Source organism: Ambystoma mexicanum, chromosome 7p (assembly GCF_040938575.1).
Source record: "Ambystoma mexicanum isolate Mex_15411 chromosome 7p, UKY_AmexF1_1, whole genome shotgun sequence".
NCBI lineage: Eukaryota > Metazoa > Chordata > Amphibia > Caudata > Ambystomatidae > Ambystoma > Ambystoma mexicanum.
The window spans coordinates 491627979-491646346 of record NC_090939.1 but is presented as its reverse complement, the minus strand read 5'-3'; the positions used below and the strand labels follow the sequence as shown (position 1 = coordinate 491646346).

The following is an 18368-nucleotide window of genomic DNA, read 5'->3' as shown; positions in this document are numbered from 1 at the left end:
GGGAAGGGGAAGGCAAGTCATTGCGAGAAATAAATCAGATAAAAAGATGGGCAAAGTAATGTCACACAAGATTACGAAAACAGCCATGTTTTCAGTTTTTTTCTGAAGAGATTCAAGGAAGTCAGACCGCACAATTCAGGGGGAAGCAGGTTCCAAGCCTTCGGTAGCGGTCATGAAATGTATAGCTCACACCCAAAATACAGACAAAATATCACTGGGAAACGCTGCCGTGGCAGCCAAGGAAGCAGCATACCTCCCAATCTCTGAGTGCAGAATATGTCCCAACTACACCTGTAACGCCACAAACAGCAGAAGCATACACCACCCTCCCTGTAGCACAAATGACCAAATTGCAGCGCAGAACACCATTGGAAGAACAAGATCTATGGCTCAAACATGGATGCATTCAATCACCCACAGATGGCGTTTGGCGACAGCAAGCAACGGGAAAGTTTGTGATGCCCGTCGAGCTATTGTACACGGCATTTGAACAGTTACATTTTCCATCCCATAGTTGTAAACACCACATTGCTGCAGACCTCCAGGAAGATGGTTTTATTCCAAATCTGCAGGAACACCTAACCCAAATGGTGGTCCAATGTACCACATGTGAAGTGTTCAGCATTGGAACGACATGAAGGACTCTACGGGGCACAGCACATTAACCCACCCTGTTGGCCCTTTCTGTGAGATGCACATTGACTACGCAGACATGGGGGCGAGGTGCAATGGGGCACGATACCAGATTGTGGTGGTGTGCCCGTTCTCTCGTGGGTGGGGGCAGGACCATGCGCCCACCGTGACGCCAAGTGTGCTGCAAAGTTCCTTGTTAGAGAGGTTTTCCCCCTGATGGGGAGTGTGCGATGTCCTGCGATCAGACAACGGGACTCACTTTTTCAATGAACTGTTCAAAGACTTGACTACCCTATTGGGGGTGAAGCACTAAATGTGCTCCATTTACCACCACAAACCAATGAAATGGAAGAAAAAATAAACTGCCTGATCAAAAGTAGTGGTGTAATGGTATACGTGTATACCGTTAGATACTGTGAACAGCTTAATTGAACTATAATAACTGTCACGTTGTTTATACTGGTATACGGTTTTAAGGCCTGCAGCATAAAGTGAGCTTTTCAATCTGATTTGGAAAGGCTGCAGTAAGCAAGTGCTGTGCAGTCTGGATATGGCGTCTGCCAAAGGGGTCTCGTTTGGCAGACAAGAGCATAGGGAAAGTGAGGCCACATTAGTGAATGCAGCTTTGATGCTGTGACCGCTCTTTCTCTGATCAGTAGAGTCAGGTTAAAGATCAGCCGATTTGTAGTTTTGGCACCAATTTGAATGAACTGGATGCCCTTCTGATGCATGTCCAAAAAAGACGTTAGCTCAGTAGACTGTACAAACACTGGGCCCTTCAGTGCTTTGTGCTAGTATATAAACTGCCCCTCCCCCAGCCCCACCCCCACCCTCACCCTCACCCCCACTGTCCTCCCTGTAGATTTGCACATTGGCACTAGAGTTGTTGTTTCGCTTGATCCTTCACCTTCCTTCTGCATATGGCACTGGACTCAAGCAGGCAGGACAGATTCTACATTCAATTTGAAGTATCCAGAGCAATGGGGCGAGATATTTCTCGGGTTTATCCTCAATTTGGGACACCATCCATGAAAGCATTCCTCCGTCTCAACTCACATGACAAGGGTCCTAATGCGCTGAGACCTGGGGAAAATGGCAATGATGGGGCTGTGGTGAGGTGGTGGTCTAGATCATGTTTGTGCCAATATGTATTTTAACTGTCATTTTCAAAAGGTTTTTGTGCCACTATCTTTAAGAAGGTAAATTAGCATGTATTGAAAGAAATCAACAGCACCCACTGAACGCTGTCCTGTTAGGATTACATGGTCAGTGGCGACTCCAACATCAGACCTTTATAATACACCAGGCAGATGGTAAACAAGCTATAGTGATTTGATCAATATGCAACCTTTCTGTGAGTGTGTGTTGGCTATGACATTTTGACAGAAGAAACACAATTACATGGGCTTTCAGACCTCACATGGGTGACTTCTCCCTTTAATGGGATAAATCGTTATCAAAACAAACTTTTATGACTGATCGCAGCAAGGTGTCATGATGCCCATGCCATGTGGTTCCAAAATAATGCAGGTGGAGGCCGATTTTCAAAGCGATGACCTGTGAATGAGCAGCAAGCTCATTGCTCAAAATGTGCATTTTAACACTTCCTAGTCACTCTTTCATTCAAGGCGATCGAGTGAGCACCATGAAAGACCAAATCTGCAGCCGCCTTAGATTCCTGGAGGATCAGCTCAAAAAAGTGCAGAGACAAGTTTCAAAATGCTGACAATTTATGACCTTTAAGAAAATATTTGTTAAGATTAGTTAACTCCACCTGCTATACCGCGATAAACATGATATACCGTCATTTGGCAAGAAGGTTATCATACCGCCATAAAACCAATACTGTGACACCCCTAATCAAAAGCAGACTTTCTAAACTATGCAACACCCTGAAAAAGAATTGGGTGTACTGCTTGGCCGTGGCACTGTTTCAGTTGCGCACACAGCCAAGCAAGGACCACCACCTGTCCCCCCACGAAATAGTGACTGGCCGACTTATGCAAACACCACTGTCGCCAGTAAGACAAGCATCAGATGCCCATGGAGCTGCCACAATCCTAGGAGAGAATTCAAACAGTACATTACGCAACTCACACATGCAATAAGATGCATTTCAAAACAGATTGAACCACCCGACACAAAAGACAGAGAAACTACAAGTACCTCACTACCTGACACACCCCAACCCTTATTGCCCGGGGAGTGGATATGTGTCAGAGGTTTTATCTGAAAATGAAACACTCCCAGGTTCCATGGACCCTATGAAGTTGCGTTTTCAACACCTCTTTCAGTAAAAGTAAGGGGCTACGGTATTGGATACACCGCTCAGATGTTCACAAAGCCCCATAAAACACTGCACAAAGCACACCGACTGAGAACACCACCACTACCTCAACATAAGCAGCTCTATGCCAACAATATCTGTGCATGAGAAAATTAAAAACAGAACATGCATTGCATGAGCTACATCTCTCTCAATTTTTCCCTCTGTTCCACACCCCTTAACCTTTTTCTGCCTGCGCGTTCTTTCCTTTTCCGCAGGTGCACCGATTATGGAGAGGACACCGCGGGGAGACTCTTCAAATGTAGATAGAAATAGGAGTAGAATTAGCTTCACAAGAGTGTACAGCTATGATTGCGGATTGCAGTTTACCTCCATTTTATTCACCATTCTAATGTTTGCATTGGGGAACGTCTTATCTGGGCTGGCCATATAAAAGGGGGGGGGGGGCGGTAAATGGACAAGGGATGGATATAAGTAGACCTGGAATGGAAGCACCAACTTGAACCTCACAAGCCTATATCGAAATATGACAAAAACTGTACTACATGCTATTATGTTATCCAGAGATGTAACTATAATGCAAACAGAAACTCCAAATTCCACCTGCACCCCCCCTCCTTGGTGTCTAGTTCCCAAACGCCCACCTCTTTCCCTGGGATGATCAAACGTTCTTCACACTGAAAGAATGAATGCACATCTGCAGTGGATGATGGACAACCCATTGTGACAGCAAATCACACAATGTATAATAGTACCAACGTTACCTGTAGCAACCCCCAATCCACACTATGTAACGGTATAATGCTTCAACAATTAAAAGCACGCATACAACGATCTCTATGCAACACCAGTATCTCTCAAAAACAAAGTTGGTGGGGAAAATGTTCCCCTTGCGCAGTAATAGAAGGAAAAGACAAACACGCCAACATAAATATGAAGCTATCATGGCTTAGGATTTGATACAGTGGAAGACCTTCGCCATCCTGAGCACTCGGACAGCTGGTAATATAGGAGTGCAATGGGAAGGCGAACGACTAATGGGAGTTGCGACATTTGTTCCTTAATATCACATGCCTCTGGGGCGCCCAAGGTCTTAGTACCTCAAGAGGTACCCATGTAAAAAACACAATGTCTAATTCATCTTGCACTATGTAGAATCAAATGCACCTTTCAGGCATGCAGCGTACACCTAGAGCTTATTGATCCAGACCCACGAAAATGCAAAACAAGCCCAAGTAACCCAAAGTGCTTCAAGGAACCACACCTCCATATCAAAGGCAAACGATAGGTCAACAATGAATGGCAAGAAGCAACAAATTTGTGTATGGCAGGAGGCCTGTTGGGGTGACTTGAAGAAATCCCTTCACTCATTGCGCAGACCTGCAAACAAGTGTGGGCAAAGCACATCATAAACCTGACATGGGTCACGGCCCTCGAAAGGCCCATAAAAATATGCCCACCAGAATCATACGACCTGTGTTTTTACAGCGAAGGGACAACTGCTGTTGGATCAAACACACAATATAACCAAACTGCCATTGTCCCAGATCTCAAGAAAGGCACGGCTGCCATAATGGGCTATTATTGGATTTGCGGTTCAAGAGCGTATTTGCACGTCTCATCTTCCTGGAGGGGCTATTGTTCTCTGGCAACATTTCACTCAGCCCTGCTGGTTGTACCCGAAGAGCATCTAAAGGGGGGGTGCCATGCTTGAAGGTCCCACTGCCCCCCCCACCGAAAAACCTCCAGCAGCACAACAATTACCAACAACTCTTCATCTGCCCCCCGAAACACCCTGGGCAGTTGCAATGACAGAAAAGATCAAATTAAATATCCAAAGATTCATCTAACCTGCTCGCACAAATACCGGATGAATATAAACTCTAACTCAGCAGAGACATTTTTCCATCCCTAGTGCCCAGCATCCAAACAAGGGCCAATGCGAAGTGCCTTCAGATTGTTAGATGGGAAATGATCCAGTTGGCCAACGATACCGAAGAAGTATTCAACATCATCAAGGTGGAACTAAGGGCCCTCAGACTAATGACAATGCAAAACCGATACGTCCTTGACCTGTTGACATTCATGTTGCCTGTTCAGGCCTTCTGAAGACACTGAAAATGCGACACTGTCACATGTTATTGCAGCGGTGCATGAACTCTGGGTGAAAATAAAAAAGGAAGCTGGGATCCAGGAAGAAGATTGGTTTACAATGGCTTTCAGCTGGGTCCCATCATGGCACGGGAACAGTAGTAAAGATGCTGGTGCCTATCCTCGTGGTGCTCTTGGTGATTTTCTGCATGTGTCAGTTGGGTCTCCATTGTTGTGCCAAAGCCGTACCTAATAGTGCAACGATGATGGTGACAATTGGGAATAGTCCTAACAAAGTGCCTCTTGATGCACACGAAATAGAAACCTAAACAGATCAAGACGATGGCTCCAAACATTGCATGATCGCTCTGCCCCTTGGCGACGAGGTAGACACTCTGTACCACACGACTATTGTACCTCCCCCAGACCCTGAAAATTACAAAGAGGTATGGGTGGATTTAGCAGGGGATGGGGATATATATATTATATCCTGCACACCTGAACAGTATGCGTAGCATGAGGAAAGCCTAAGACGTGTATGCCAAGCATGGATGCTCATAAAGGGAACACCTGCGTGGGATGAGGCAGAGACACGTGCAAATTAATGGAAATATGGGGGAAGAGAATTCATTACTGTAGAATTAACGAAAGGGGGGAATGTTGGTATGGAAATGATAATATACAAGGGGGGAGTGATCCGCTTCATCAGGCATTGTAATGCCACTCTATAGCACTTAGAAGTAGGTTCAAGACACTGAAAATGCCCATTTCCCTTGACTCCATTTTGTGTTAGGCCTAGGCAGGGTAAACAGACTTAAATCCTCTCGTCCCTTCAGTGTTTTGCGAAGATTTAATATTTTTCACCGGAATGTGCCCTGCCACAGCGTGAGACGGCACTAGGCTCCGCACTGCATCCATTCAACTCCAATAACCTTCCAGGAGGCCTCTCAACCCCACCCAGCCAGGCCAGAGCCAGCCTCGCCGCATCGCCCGACCCCCAAACCTTTGCACTTCTTGACATGACTGTAGCCCCTAAGTTCCAACCCTCATCAAGTGCCCACAGGAGATACAAGTATGCGCTGCAATATTTCTCCTAAGCAACAACACAACCCATGTCACACAAGGTACTAGGAGGGATAAATTAGAGATCAAACCCCAGGGTGGGGACCTTAGAGTGCGCAAACTGTGGTATCAATGAGGGCCTGAATGCGTGGGTCAGAATGACTATTTTATCCTCCCTTTCCCTCGGCACCACTTCCCGTGCCGCCCAGGTGCCTGTCACAATGAGTTAATTTGCATGCTTTGTATGTTTAGTTTAGATAGAAACAAAGTGTAATGTGTGACCAGACTTTACTGCGAGGATGAGCCCAGCTGACCCATGTGGACGCTGATCAACGGGACAAGAACTAACCAATTACGGCCTGGCATACCCTATGGAGCAGACCAATGTGTAAGGTCCCGCAAATCGGTGGCACCAATTTCTAATGTAGACGATGACGTAATGTGCCTTCTTAAGCTGATGTTTGTAACTCTTAGAGCCAGAGCGCTCTCGGGCAGCAGAGTTCTTTGGTGGGATTTGTATTCTGTTTTATTAAACCTTGTTATCCTTGCAAAGCTATCTCTTGGCCCATTTCCACAGTGGGTTGTTTTTACTCTGGAGTGTGCGCATAGAGGGAAGTGCCTTCACTCTGGATACCCGGCTATATTTTTCAAAACATATCGGAACTTATTAACTCAGAGATTAACTGAATTATACAACTCCTTTGCAAATACTGGTCGTATTTCCCTCACCATGGAAGAGATGAAAATAGATATTCCCTAAGCCTGGCAAAGGCCAGAGTATCTGCGGGTCATATTGCCCAATTGCTCTAATAAATTTAGATGCAAAAGTCTTTACAAAAGTCCTTCCCAATAGGAAGGAGGATTTATTACCCTCATTAATACAGGCAGATCAGACAGGATTTATTAAACAACGGCAGACACATGATAATATAAGGAGAGTGGGTCACATCATACAGAAGGCAGAGAAGAAATGGATTCCTGCAGTGCTTCTCTCGAATTGACGCTGAAAAAGCTTTTGATTGGGTCGAAAGGTCGTTCCTCTTTTCCACCCTGGCAAAGATGGGTTTCGACCCAAAATGTGCAAATGACATTAAAGCCAACTATGTACAACCTGCTGCAAGACTACTATTTAACAATTAATTTTCCCTCATCATTATATTACAGAGTGGAACCAAACAAGGATGCCCCTTATCACCATTATTGTACGCTTTTCATCTGGAACCATTACTAGCCAGGATCAGCCAAACGGACGATATCAGGGGGATCGACTTTTGGGGCTCCACGCACAAAGTTATGGTTTACGCTGATGACATTCTTATGTTAGTCAAAAAGCACTTTGCATTCAGCAGCGTAGGAATTCGGGAGGTTTGGTAAAGTACACACACACAATGGGTGGGCACAGGGGGGGGAAATCACACTTCTAGGAGTAACAATAAACAAATAAATAAACAAAAAACCCCAACACGAACAGGATTGTATTTAGCTAACTACTCTCCCTTGTTGTAAACTGTTCAGGGTCAATTGTCAAGGTAGGGTACAATGTCGGTTTCTTGGCTCCGACAAATTAACTGGATAAAGATGGTCACATTGCCCAAGATACCTTATATGTTGTAAGCCCTGCCAATTCGGGTCCCCAGCTCATTTAAGCAATTGCATAAAGCAAACTTGAGGTTCATTTGGAATAACAAAGCCCAAAGGCTAACCTTAAAGACGTTAATGAATGACCACGCTGGATAAAGGTGGATTGGGTCTTCCCAATTTTAGGAAATATTAGGCGACACAAATTCAGGTACTTGGGGATTGGTGTGAGGGGGTGAGTGGAAGCGATGGAGCATGCGATTTATGGCTCACGGCTTGGGGACAATTTCTTGTTGCCAAAACAAGATCGACGTCCCAACCTGCACGCAAATGCCATCACAAAATTGGTTGAAGAGCTATGGGATAAGGCGGTCAAACAATATCACCTGATGACGTTCCCCTCACCTCTTAAACCAATCTTTTTCAATCCACAATTCACCCCCGGTCTAGACCCTAAGGCATTTGCTGAATGGAAACACAGATTGCAATAGACTGCAGCATATGTTTCAGGGACAGGACCCTAAATCCTTTCTATAGTGTAAACAGGAACTCGCTCTTCAGTAATCGAGTCAATTCTAATATTTCTGGATTTTAGCACCCCCGGTAAGAGACCTCACACCTTTTGAGAAATTTGTATCGTCCAACCCAGGAAATAAAGCCCTCATTTCGAACCTGCATAAACTTATGTACGACAACTCAGATTTCCTCACATAGATATAAACAGCAATGGTATCAAACATTAGGGGAGGAGATCTCTGAGGTAGAATGGGATGGGCTGTGGAAAGGAATACCTAAAATTAGCAGATTGCTGCAAATCAGAGAATTCTGGTTTAAATGAATGCAGCAAAAGCATTATACGCCGACACGTCTGTACAAAATGAAAACATCCCTATCAGACAGGTGTTGTAGGAAATGTGGAATGCTGGGAGACTGGCAATATGTATGGTGGGCTTGTCCGAAATTGGAAAAGTACTGGAAAGAAATCAATATGTATATGACTCGTATGTTTGCTTTGCATGAACCCAGATCTCTGCGATCCGGTATTTTAGTGTTTATAGAGGAGGAAATGGGCCACAGTTCTAAACAAAAGCATTTGTGATATTACAGTTGGCGGCTTTGTCGGCGATAGCTCAACATTGGAAGGCGGAAGATCCTTCACATATTAATGAATGGTTGGTAAAAGTTTGGAATTTTTTTGCACTAGAATGGTTGATGTATTGTATTCAGGGGGATCAGTCAAAATGTAATGTGGACTGGAGCTTGGTGTTAAGTGTTTTGCAACAAGACTTTAATGTGGTGTTTTGCCCCCGAAAACTTAGTATACTGGCACTGTATTGAGCAATAACTGGACTGTGAATACTCCGAGGAGATGTGACTTTTTGCTTGCACTTAATATGTACACCGGTAAGGGGTGGGAAAGATTGGCTGGGTGGTGGGATATGTACTGATGTTTATGAAAATGCAAATAAAAAGAAATAAAAAATGAATCTAATTTCTGACATCCCTTAGAGCTCTCTGGTACCTGCCAGTTTTTCAAAGAGTGCAATTGCAAAATCCTTGCAACATTTAGATACCTTTTGGGGGCAGAGGCCCAACTTACCTGCAAATACTGGCACTGCACGTACTACGCTCCATTGTGAAAACTGCGCTCCAGCCCTTCCTAGCTTATATACCCATGCCGGGGGACAGCAGCATGCATCTCGCTTGATGTTTTTGACTATGCCTCCCATGATCCCGCACCACTGAGTATAATGGATAGGACTGATGGAGTTGTAGTTCAAAACGTCTGGAGAAACAAAGGTTTCAGACTCAAAAAGCATGAAGGAAGGGCGCTGTTGTAAATCAAGTCCTGAAAATGGTGGTGTGGTATACTCTGAGGGCATGATTTACAAAGCGTACATCACACCACAATTTTCTCAGGTCGTGAAAGAAGCACCACCTCCCACAGCCTCTCTTCAAGAGAACAAGATATCTCAATCAATCTGATGATCTTATTTCCTTCAGTTGTCACTCCTGCACCTTATGGGGACCCCCTCCAAGAAAACTGGGTCTCAATATATGGCTAAGTTCTGCTACAGCGTGGGGGCCACTTCAGAAATCGCAGTGTAGCAGTTTCCCGCCACATCTCTTGGGACCGTCAGGTTGCTGTCTGTGCTTTCTGAAGTGCATACATGAACGAATAGTGATAAATGCATGAAACAGAAATGGAAACAGGCGAGGGGCGGCAAAATCTCATGGTTTCTGAAAGACACGTGAAGCCTAAAGTCCTGCTTTGTGGAAAGAGTGGATTTACGAGCATTCGGGTGCTATGCATTTCATTTTCCATGTCTTTTGAACAAACAAAGTTTTGGGTTTGTATGCGGTGGGAGGTGGGAGGTTAACTAGAAAGTTCTGGTTGAAATATATTTGTGAGTTTTAGGAGGTAATTCGCATAGATTTGGAAAGAAACTGAGATTTCCCTGCACGATGGTGGCTTTCTAAAATCCGAGCAGAAGCGTTTAGTCTTTACATAAAAAAATAACACACACGGATTGTCTGCTTTGAAACCCGTACTTTCTGTATATTCCCTTTCTGGCTGTGATCGGTTTGGCTACTCGAAATACGATTCCTGAACGATTATCAGAAATGCTTCTCTTCAGCGATTAATGTAAAAAGAAATGTAGCGCACGAACACCACATTGACTTAATACCTTTTAGTTTCTTTTTTTTTTAAATATAAAAATCTTTAAAAAAAATACATGTGTAATGGATTCCTTCTTTACAACGAAATCAAAATGATGCTAAAAAACGGTGCAATTTCATAAATTACTTTTATCAAAACCTAACATTCCAAGTTTGATGTGAAATACCAACATAAAACTGTAAACAACTACATTTCAAGATGGCGGCTATGTAGGAAAAAAAAATGGCTGACAAATTCAGCACGGTAAAGAGAGCAAAAAGGAGTGTGGATCGAGGGAAGATGTCTGGGCATGGGAAGCAAATCATATAGATTTGACTTGGAGATGGGCGTAAATGGGTGGGACACACAGCCGAACAACACAAATTCATCCTCATATGTCATTTGCATTGAAAAGCATTAGAGAACTTCATACAAAGCTCTTATGTTAAAGCTCTTATTTTAATGACAATAGTTTCAGCTCAAAGGGAGCGCTTTCAGAGCCACCTAATAGTCCAAACTAAAAATGGTATTGAGGACTGACTTAAGGACTCGATGGAATGCCGGTAAGGCAGCGCCAAGGGACTTGGTTATAGAGAAGGCCACCACTCAAACGACTGAGAATGGAATTAGATATTTGCCTAAGAAATAAAGTGAAAAATTCAACAAATGGGGAAAGAGGTTGCAGATGGAGATATTTCTTTGGAAGATCAGAGACTAACTCAACACAGAAAATAAAATGTAGCAGAGTACATACTACGAAAGGAGCACCAGATGTATTAAAAGAAAGGAGACAAGCAAAACATATTAATCTTTTGGTTAGGGCTAACTACTTATAATTAAACTGGGAAGTTTAAAGGCAAAGAGTCCAACAGTATACATCAGAATCTACAGAAGGCAATGCTTATTTGCTATTTTTATGAACCCCTACACAGGACGGAGTGGGAGGATGGACATGTCTGATCTATGGGAAGGTTCCTATCATACCTCTGTCTTCTGCCGGCTGCAGGAATTGTAGAGGAAGGGTCTTTCTACAGAGGAGGCCAGACTGACACCTCAGTGATGGAATCGGGGAGGTCAGCAGGGCTAGCTCCAAGCAGAGGTTCAGTTCTCAGAGGGGAAACCCTTTGGGGAAGAAAACCCCACTGACATAATTGTTGGATACAGAAGAAGACTTGACACTTCCAAGGAAAATGACTTGCAGGAGGGGCAACAACCAAGGCAAGATGAATTCCAACGTGGAAAAAAAGAGAACTAGAGGCAAGGACAAGCAACGCGAGGAAGGGAGAACAGAAAGCAAGACAAGAAGCCAGAGTATAGTGAGCTAGAACTGACAGAAAACATGCACAACAGCTTGACAGCAACTCACGATTAAGTTGCAATGCAGCGTCCCACTGCCGACATCCCAGGATATCCAGATCCGAATGGAAATCACTCCGTATGCGTCTGACGGTGAAGGGAGTGCGCAACGACTACACCATCACTTGAGTTTGCAGAACACACCGTAACGCGACCATGAAGTATGGCGGAAGCTCGCTGCAAGCGCATTCAGGACAGGCATCATAAGATGTTTCTAACCAAGTTGTCGCTTCCTGAGTTATACTCCTCTGATAAGAAATCATTGGCAGGCACAATCAGAGATTAAGATTACCCTTGCAATAAAAACTGTTTAAATCAAAGCCCATGACATGATGGTTTCAGGTTACATTTTCACAAGAAGACTCAAAAGGTAACTACTGGGAAAGTTGGTGGAGCCATTTAAGAATCTGAGGAGTTGTGTGGGGGTGGGGGGTCCCTGATAAGGGGGATACCACAACAGGGCAAGCCACAATCATGGTCCTCCTGAAAACTGGGAGTGTTCTTATTAACATACTGTCCTTCTAAATGTTGAAGTAAACCATCCGTAAATATTCAAGCCGACAGGTTGGATTCTGTCCTTCCTGGTATTATTTTTGGGTGGGTCAAATAATGTTTGTGAAGGTGAAACCGGTGGATGATAATTTGGGGACTCTGGTCATAGCCTAGGAATAGAGGCCCAGCAGTGAGCATTTAATTGTGTCTAATGGCCACTCTTGCAATGGCTATTGTCCAAAGTGGGGGATGGGTTTACCACAGTAATAATGGCAATCTAATCTCCCTGAACACAACAGTGTTAATGGGTACCTTTCTGCACCCTTCAAATTGTCCATGGGTACACTAAACAGGGTGGTACCCAGTCCCCGACATCTGCATTGTTAATGGAACCCATGCCTAGACTAATAACGGTAGGAAGACTATGCCAGTGAAGCACATAAGGTTTTACAACTCCATCTTTAAACTGAAGTGCTTAATCTGAGGCTGGAGGAAGATACATTTACAGCTCTGAAAAGAGGCTGCCCTGTTTAAGGTGGTCGACTTCGAATTTAAATATTTCATTTATTTGGAACTAAAATGTATGCAGATTTATATGTGGGTAAATGACCATGCAATCCTTTGCCAAATGAGTGAGGCCTTGTGATCCGGAAAGAAAATCCAATCCCACTCTGTGGGAGGCTGAAGGATTTAAATTAAAATCCTGCAGAGGCTGCTGTAGCCATTTCCAATACTACTGCCTGGTAAGACTTAAAGCAATTTGAGACATTAGGTTGTTCATTTGTTGGGATTCCATCAAATGGTAGCCAGTTTGACTATGTATTACCAGAAATCTGAAAGGCGATTGAATTGGCCAAACACGGATAAATATTATCAGGCCACATAGTCGCTCTTCATATGCTAGTGGCTGAACAAGGCCAAAAACAAGCTTTGTAAAAGGCTGAAAGAGAAGTTAAAAGGACAGAGACTTGGATGCATAACCTGGTTGCCAGGGATTGAGGGGCCACGGGGCCAGGTATGAATTTCCTGTTATGTTACGAGGTATTTGTGCTGTGCCCAACACAGGTGTAGTGGTCTCAAAGCACCAATACCTGTCTGGAAAGAGACGTATTCTTATGCAGCCGCATGGGGTAAACCAGACAATGGTCTATGTGCTCGCTCTCCCATCATCCCCCCTCTCCCGCTCTCTCTCAATCTCTACCCTACCAGCTCTCTACCTATCACCCTGTCTCTACCCATCACACTTTCTCTACCAGTCACCCACTCTCTCTCGCTGTCTCTCTCTCCACCTGTCATGCCCTCTTTCTCTCCAGTCGACATGACCCCCTTTTTCCCTACCCATCACCCCTCTCTCCGTCTCCACCAGTCACCCCCCCCCTGCACCCACCACGGTCCCCCAACATTACCCCCAATCCACCCCAGACCCTCCCCCCACCCCTCACTCTCGGTGGCTCCCACAGGTCTTTTACACCGATACTGTCCGTATTTAACCTCCGTCCTCCCCTCGTTAGGTCTGTGCTCCACCCGACTCTGGCTCACTTTCTAATCTAATGCTTCTAAAGCCAACAGAAAAAATGGTCGGGAGAGGGAAAAGTGAGCTACACTTATTGACTAGCTTCGTTTTCAAGGAACCAATTACTAATGTGGTGATAAAGACGCCCACCTTGCATAAATAGGATATAACATTATAAGTGAACTCCTTGCAAGGTGGGTGCACTCCCCTACAGGGGAATCTTAACTTAACACCTGCCTTTTCTCAATCTGAGTTTGAGAGATGGAGCAAACATGTAGCACACATTTTTAGGATGGGTGTATAAAGTATTTCAGGTAGTACAAAGAACACTTCCCTTTCTTAGAGAAAAGATGGATGCTTTATGCAACTAAGTCAACGCTGGTGGATTAACAAGGCCATGTGGGTAGTATTGATCAGACCCCTTAGTTTAAATCTTCTACAGGTAGAAGATATATTGGCTTGCTATTTATCTTGGTTCTGGGGTCTCTTATGAGACAAAAGGGACCCGGTACCAAGAAGCTCAAAGATTCAGCTGCCATAGTGATGAGCCCTTTATGCCCTCATAACACAAGTGAAAGTGTACGAAAGTTGAGCAGGTCATACAAAAAACGAGCTTTATTTTTTCACTGTACTTTCATTATTGCTATATCTGCTTACACTTGTAGGTTTCAAAATCCAATACAGATAACTTGAAAAAAAGATGGGTAGATTGTGTGAGAGACCAGCAACGAGTCCATTTATAGGCTGAAAAACATGCACTTTGAATGCTCAGGACTTTTCATGAATGATGGTCACTGCACTTTATCAGTAGTTTGTTGACAAATGAGGCAGTTGGTCAATTGAAAACTATGTTTTTACCTTCTTCCACTAGCTGTGCCATTATCATGCCAACAGGATAGCCGCCAACAAATTTAGTATTTAAATATGTCCTACAATGTCAATACATAACGTAACGCATGATCGATGCCCTCAATCACTGTTGGTTATGACAAAAGAGTTGGTCTTTCTCTACCCTTCCTTTTCCCAACTATGCAACCATTGCATCAACAACTGCATCGAGTTTGTCCATAATCAGTGGTGACAGAAACTGCATAATTAAGACTGTAGCCACTGAACATACAAGAAAAGGGTGTGACACTATTGCTGCCCTCCCTTAGCCCATGACAGCACTTATTGCGCCAAAAAGATGCCTGCACTGTAGAGATTATCCTTTAAGCTTGGAGAAGATCAATATGGCTGCTCAAGGAGACTAGCTGCACAGGGGAGCATACGCTGACAGGGAAGGAGAAAAAGTGGAGGTGCCATTGGACATAATGAACCCTGAACTGCATTGGGCATAAGGGTCATAATGGTGCAGAAACTAACACTCGTTCAAGTTGATCAGCAAAGACAGGTACCTGAGTAATTATGTGAGAAGGAGTAAAGATTATGCAAGTAATTAATGCAGTAAGAATAAGCACTTCTGCAAGGTCTAGTTGGTACCATGGCGATTAAAATAGTATATGAAGTTTGTTTCTATGACACAGCTAACGGTACAGCAAAGTGGGATCATTTGACATGAAAACAGTTTCATTGTGGAGAAAAGGGAAAACAAAATAAAATCGTAAAATTTTAATGAACATGATGCAACTACGATGACTTCAACAGATCTGCTAACGCATCCATACATAAATAGCTGCATCCCTGTGATAATGTTCTGACAATCCCGTTGAGTTTCGAAAATGTTCATTTTAAAAAAAATGTAATGTGTCAACTAGTTCATAGAACTATTTCACATATAAGAAAAAAGAATTTGAATGAAATATAAATATTAAAATTCCAAGCAATTCTTAACACATTTAAAAAACCTTCATTCGAATCAGTGTAATCAATATAATACAAGGCCTAGTTTATAGAGCAGGCGTGCTGTTTACTTTGCATCACTTGCCAAACATTATATAAATCAATCAACAAAGATGTGGTGCATGAGTGCACACAGTAGATCCAAAAATGTTAATTACAAACTGGCACAATGGTATGAACATACATTACACTGTCACAGACATTAAACTGTACTGCTCGTTTCTTACCTTCTGTGCTTAATCCTGGACTTGAAGTGAACTTTGCTACATCGACAATTTTCACTGCAAACTGCTGTCCTGTTTCCCGGTTGATACATCGCCGCACCACGCTGAAAGGGCCCCTGAAAAAAATACTGCGGTTAGTCTAGTTTCTTGGAAATGGGCTTTACTGTAATATGGCCGCAGTAACCATTTTCTTTAACACGTATCGGCAAAGAACTCCAAATAAATGCGGGAGCTGCAATTAAAGGTGGGTGCTTTGGGGATGTGGCCGTCCAAGTCGTGGGCAACACAGGGGGGAGGGAGCAACCAAATACTTGGCCATTTACGTACTGAGCATTTATGGCGTTAATCAATCTTCCAAGCCTGAAAACATTTTAAGTTGCAGGCCAGTAGCCATGCATACATCTTCACTAGCCCCCTCACTTCTCGACATGCACACAAAGCACACCAATTGTTACTACTCCCCACGAGTCCATTATCACTTAGACAATGGCTAGTGTACATTTTGAAGCCTGTTCTGTGGTGGCAACAGCTGCCAAATCTAAAATTGGTAGTTTCAGTCCAGAGCCCAGTGGAAGGCTTCACTGAACAAAACCCAATCTGCAGTCACAATTTGCTCAAATCTGTGGAATCAGACAACCAAGCAGTCAACCGAGCATGTTGCCATGAAGTCATGTGAGCAGGTTCGAAAACACAGGGAAGACCACTGCAAAGCATGTATTAAGGTTGGTTGCTTGAACCTTTGTAGTTTTATTTTTCGCCAAATACGATTTGGAGCTTTAAAATGTAGGGTACCACATTTTAAAATCTTTAGCTCTCCTCTTTTTTCCCCGAAATCACTCAGACATTAAAAGAGGATGACAATAGATAGTTACAGAAAGCTTAACACCTATTCCAAACGAAAGGTCTCTCTCTTTGTTCAGTTGCAAACTTTGAAGAGCTCCAACAGATTAAGTTCTCTGCACCAATCTGTGCAAAATGAAAGACCGATTCAACTCCTCGAGATTCAAACCCTCAAACTAACTGTAATTCAGCGCCTCGTACTGCTCATGTAGTCCCCAATCCACAGGGTGTGGCTTTTCCAGCAGGTGCCCGGCGATCCACTGTACTAATGTTCCCTTATTTGCCTGCTGCGAGCACGCACATCCCCCGTACATTATCTTGGACCCAGAAGACCGGTCACGTCTCGGCCTGCTTTCCTGCAGGCTAATATTACAAAGTCTTCTACTTCTTAGCATCTGATTTTGATCTACCTAAATTAATTTGCAACCATGTAACTCGTAACTTCTTGTAACTGTAACTAGCACCTAGATGCCCCATGACTGTGTGCTGCTATAAATGTAAAATAAACCTACAACTTACATAATTCTGAAGCGGAAGCATAACACCACATCTCACCAGCAATGCCATTGGCAACACAGAAATTGTATTAGTGAACACAGTCGATTCTTTGGTGCAGTAAGAGACTTGAAGACAGGCTCGGGCAGGCCTATAGGTTAATAGGCCCACAGCCGAACCAAAAACACAAAATACTTGTGTGGGCCAGTTTTTTTGGTTAAAGTGGCCCACTTTTTTGGCCAATTTGGGCCAATATGAGTTAATTCATTATGCGGGAAGTAGTTTTGACCAGTGTTGCTGAATAAATATTCTTTAAAATGCACAATTTGCAACACACTTTATCCAAAAAAAACCTTGGTTACTATTCAAACAGTGTCACAAAAGGAATGAATAGCCATTTGCAACAGTGAGCCACTTTTTCCACTGCTGCCCGAGATAGTTTTCTGGCCCAGTCCGACCCTGCTTGAAAATATGCATGTTGATGAGGGTGGTGTGCACCTTACACATTTCTCATATTTGCATTAACAGTTTATGACAACTACACACTTCTAGTTAAACGCAACATGACACAAAGGGAAACATCTAATCCTTTGCTTGGCTGATGTTTTAGAGCTACATCTGTACTGATGGTTTTAGAACAAAACTTAACACCAAGAACCACACAGGTGCAAATAAACCCATTGGAGGAGACACGTGAGAGATTTTATTTCACTAAATTCTCCTTTCAAAACATAGATAACAAATGCACTCGATGAAAAAACTTTTTTTTTATAAGGGGAAAACCTAAATACAGATGTGCACAAGACGGACAAGGTGGTTCATCCATCTGCCTTTTCCAACTAGAACACTACACTTCACTTCACTTCACTTCAACTAATCTATGTAAGGCGTCAAATGGACAGATGCCAATGTATTTGTCGGATTCAGGTTAGACAAAATGCTGAACAAAAATTGTTGAAGCAATGTGGCGATGTTGCAGTGGTCAATCAGCAGAGCCTGGGAAATGTTGAAAGCAGAAGCACATCCATCAGCTCTAAAACAGGCACAAGGAATGTATGACACTACAGCACCCCCATCAACGCTGGATCTGGAGGAATCACAACACAGCAGCTCTGCATGTGTTGCAACTCCTCCAGCCACCACGACAGAGTCAAGCAGAGTATGGATCAGTTGTGGCGCAGAGGCAGTACAAGCCTGGAGCCAATCTAGCCCTTCATATTAAATGGGTCATGCATGTGCAGGCATGATGTGCTCTGTCAGTGCTTGCGTTCTGCATACAACATATTGTGAGAA

The 18368-nt window shown here is 43.6% G+C and overlaps 1 protein-coding gene across 10 annotated transcripts in view; it reads right to left on the bottom strand.

The window, feature by feature from the left end:
* Positions 1-18368, bottom strand: part of CASK (calcium/calmodulin dependent serine protein kinase) — a 2777982-nt gene that overhangs the window by 2487587 nt on the left and 272027 nt on the right. For all 10 annotated transcript variants that reach the window (XM_069636511.1, XM_069636508.1, XM_069636509.1 and 7 more), the window contains exon 2: positions 15744-15856. In XM_069636511.1, coding sequence (XP_069492612.1) covers positions 15744-15856 — 113 coding nt within the window. The remainder of the gene's footprint in view (positions 1-15743; positions 15857-18368) is intronic.